General features: G+C 37.9%; 1 protein-coding gene across 1 annotated transcript; it reads left to right on the top strand.

Annotated features, from left to right (window-relative positions):
- The first annotated feature begins 377 nt into the window (after positions 1–377).
- Positions 378–2,381, top strand: LOC132792848 (probable cytochrome P450 4d14). Its single transcript, XM_060802357.1, is given in 5 exon segments — positions 378–624; positions 692–1,148; positions 1,211–1,572; positions 1,575–1,772; positions 1,839–2,381. Coding segments are annotated over 5 exon segments (1,521 nt in total). The 5' UTR covers positions 378–458; the 3' UTR covers positions 2,177–2,381.
- The last annotated feature ends 1,897 nt before the right edge of the window (positions 2,382–4,278 follow it).

The raw sequence follows: 4,278 nt of genomic DNA, 5'->3' as shown, positions 1-4,278 counted from the left end.
TGCTTATGCCATAAAATTTTGAAAAAAAACTTAACCTTAGTTCATATTTAAAAAAAAATCACATCTCAGTTACATACATACTTTACGTGTTAGTAGTTGTAGAACGAGAAGCTGTAGGAATTGTAAGCTGAATCAGATGAAAATAATAATGGAACCACCTGACACTCTATTCCATTTTCATATCTCTGCTATCAATTATTAAGATGCATATTGATTAGTTGCTGCATAGTCCAAGTGAGAGTCCGAATCAAATGACAGAGAACCAAATTTATGCCGATATGCTTAGTGGACCTTCTTATCTTATCTTCAATGCGCTTAGCTCATGCGAGTACAAAAGTAGCTCGACACCGTAGAGCGATCAACTAGTCGAACAATAACTCTAAGGCTAGTCGCACTGCTAGCCAAATCAAGCAGAGATTATTAATATTTTCAATATTTGACTAGTTCAATTTTGCAACATGTGGTGGGAACTTCTGGCGCTGCTTTTCGCAGCTCTGTTCCTGTGGGACTACCTATACATGAGAAAACCATATAAGATGTTTGAAGCGGCTGGTGTGCGTGGACCGCCTCGAGCACCACTGCTGGGCAATGGTCCACTCATGTTGATTGGGGAATCCGCTGAAAGTAAGCAAAGTCTATCTGGTGATAAACCATACAATTAACAAATGGTTCGTTTGATAACTCGTTGTAGCTATGTTGGATTTGACAAAACGTTTGATCGACAAACATGGTAAAAATGTTCAAATGTCCATGTTCCAAGAGTATGGGTTTTTTACGGCCGATCCAAAAATGATTGAGGCTATCTTAAGCAATCAACAGACGATTACGAAAAATAATCTCTATAGTCTTCTGCAAGGCTGGCTCGGTACTGGACTGCTGCTGAGCACAGGAAAGAAATGGTTCAGACGCCGCAAGATCATTACACCTACATTCCATTTTAAGATCCTCGAACAATTTGTGGAGGTGTTCGATCAGCAGAGTGCCATCATGGCCGAGCAGCTGTACGATCGTGCCGATGGCAAGACTGTGATCAACATGTTTCCCGTCGCCTGTCTGGCAGCTCTGGATATTATTGCCGAGACTTCGATGGGCGTGAAGATTAATGCTCAGCGATCACCCGACTTTCCCTACGTCCAGTCTGTGAAGGTGTAAGTACAATACAAAAAAGATTTAAATTTAAATGCTGTGCTATAATATGATGTGCATTCAGGGTGTCGAATATGATGGCTGAACGTTTTATGAATCCGCTGCAGCGATTCGACTTTACAATGCGTATCTTCTTCCCTCTCCTGCATCGCAAACTGCAGAAAAACATCAAGTCTATGCATGATTTCACCGACAAAGTCATCGAAGAGCGTCGTGATGCACTGCAGAAATCCATCAATGAGAAATCCCCCACAAATGTGGAGGAGGACGACGTGGGCAGCAAGCGTCGTATGGCCTTGCTAGATGTGCTGCTGCAAGCTTCGGTGGATGGCCAACCATTGAGCAACACGGATATTCGCGAAGAGGTCGATACATTTATGTTTGAGGGTCATGACACCACAACCAGTGCCATCTCCTACACCTTGTACCTTTAGCCAGGCATCCTGAAGAACAAGCCCGCGCCTTTGCGGAAATTCGTGAAGTTATTGGCACCGACAAAACAAAGCCCATCACAATGCGGGATCTGGGCGAACTCAAGTATTTAGAGTGTGTGATCAAGGAGTCGCTGCGTTTATATCCACCAGTGCCGATGATCGGTCGTCATTTATCAGAGGAATTTACACTTGGTAAATTAAGATATTCATTCAACACACTCAGGAATCAAATGTACTATATATTCTGATATTTTCCAGATGGCAAAACGTTTGCAGCCAAGACAAACGTGATTCTACTGACTTATCATGCTCAGCGAGATCCAGACTATTTCCCAGAGCCAGAGAAATTCAATCCGGAACGATACAATCAAGAGAACAACAGCAACATCGATGTATTCGCCTATGCTCCCTTCTCAGCTGGCCCTCGCAACTGCATCGGACAAAAGTTTGCAATGCTCGAGATGAAGAGCACAGTCAGCAAAATGCTGAGGCATTTCGAGCTGTTGCCGCTGGGTGAGGATGTGAAACCCATTATGAATTTGATCCTGCGTTCCACAACTGGTATCAATTTGGGTCTCAAGCCTCGAGTCTACTAAAATCGGTGAATATATTTAAGTTTGTGTAAATATCACTTCAATCTGATTCAACGTTCCACAACTGACATCTGTGTAAATCGTTAGAGTTGAGTTTATTAAAAATGCTGAACATATTTAGGCCTGTGTAAATATTACCTCAGATAAACCCATTGTACATATATAGATCACAATACTTCACAATAAAAACTTTTTTAATTGTACGCATATCCACAGTCAGTGTAAAGAGTTCGAAACGCTTATCTAGACTTTGCATCTAATTCCTGACCTATCTTAATAGAATGACTACAAATAGTACATGTTTATATATCACCTGCCCTTATCTTTTTGCGTATTGTATTACACTAAAAACAAAGCTAAAATTATTCTTATCAACAAAAAATACAGGGTGCAAAGTTCTGAACAATTTGTCAAATATCAAAAGAGAAAATTTGGAAGTAGAGATTATAGATAATAGTGTTTATTCCCGTGGTCTCTTGAAAATTTCATTCAGTATTTGAGCTAATCGCACTGCTCTTATCTATGGGAAATTTAGAACCTTCCGAATATACTAGATGTAAATTTATCTTTTTGCCACATCATGATTATTTTTGAAAATTCTAAACCCATTACCTTGTGTACATTGAGCACGTATGATGATGTACTTTGAATTTTTGAACTGGAAAATAATTACGTATTATATTATATTGACAAAAACTAATCTCGGAATGGTTTTTATACCCGCTGCCCATAGAGTAAAATGATATTATACCTTTGTGTCAACAAGAAATATATGTATTAGGAAGAAAAAGCCTTCTTAATAAGACATATTTATTCTTGATCAGCTTTGACAATTGAGAAGATCTTTATTTATTGTAAAGTCTTTATGAATTTGATTGCTAATTTGGTATATTTTTTACTTTAAGGTATATTTCGAATATATACCGCATATGCACTTGGTATATTTTCGTATTTATACCCGCTACCCATAGGGTAGAAGGGTATTATAACTTTGTGCCGGCAGAAAATGTGTGTAACAGGTAGAAGGAGGCATCTCCGACCCTATAAAGTATATATATTCAACAGCCGAGACGATATAGCTATGTCCGTCTATCTGTCTGTCCGTCCATCCGTATGAAACACTGGATGTCAGGCACTATAAGAGATAGAGCTATAATTTTTTTTCGACAGCATTTGTTATGTTTGCACGCAGATCAAGTTTGTTTCAAATTTTTGCCACGCCCACTTCCGCCCCCCCAAATCAAAAAAATCGAATAACAAGCCTAATTTTAAAGCTAGAGTTACGGATTATATACAATAAATACTGTAGTAGTTATGATTCCTGAAAATTTGGTTGCGTTTAGATAAGAATTGTGGAAGTTATTAAAGAAATACTTTTGTATGGGCAAAAACGCCTACTTACTAGGGGTCTGAGTTGCTTTGGCCGTCAATCTGGCACATTGTGCCGTCTGTGGTATATTTTGAATGGTGTACTATATCGATATACCAAACATACCATTTGGTATATTTTTAGTATTTTCGGTATATTTTGAAAATGATACCGCAATATTTTGAATTTATTAAAAATGGGTAGCGGGTATCTCACAGTCGAGCACACTCGACTGTAACTTTCTTACTTGTTTGTAGTATACTTCTTTAGTATATTTTCACATAATAGTGCTTTCGTAATGTTTTGCTTTTATTGAAAAAAAGACGCCGGTATCTGACAGACTGTAGTTTTTACACTTGTTTACTTTAAATATTGTCTAATATTTAAATTAATTTAAATTAAATGAAAATTAAACTTTTCTCATATTTAAAAAAGCAAACCTTATTTTTTTATTTAAAAAAATATTCATACACACTTAACGAGTTAAAAATTGTTCAACAAGAATATGTAGCAATTGTAAACTGAATCACAAGCAGTTGACACTCTATTAAATTTTCATGCCTCTGCTCTCAATAATTCAAATGCATATTGATTAGTTGCTGCACAGTCCAAGTGAGAATCCGAAACAAATGCCAGAGAACCAAAAGTATGCCGATAAGCTCAGTGGACCTTCTTATCTTATCGCCCATGTTCGAAGCGCTTAGCTCATCCGAGTACAAAAGTAGCTCGACACCGT

Source organism: Drosophila nasuta, chromosome 3 (assembly GCF_023558535.2).
Source record: "Drosophila nasuta strain 15112-1781.00 chromosome 3, ASM2355853v1, whole genome shotgun sequence".
NCBI classification, from domain to species: Eukaryota; Metazoa; Arthropoda; class Insecta; order Diptera; family Drosophilidae; genus Drosophila; species Drosophila nasuta.
This window is presented reverse-complemented; position numbering and strand designations above follow the sequence as displayed.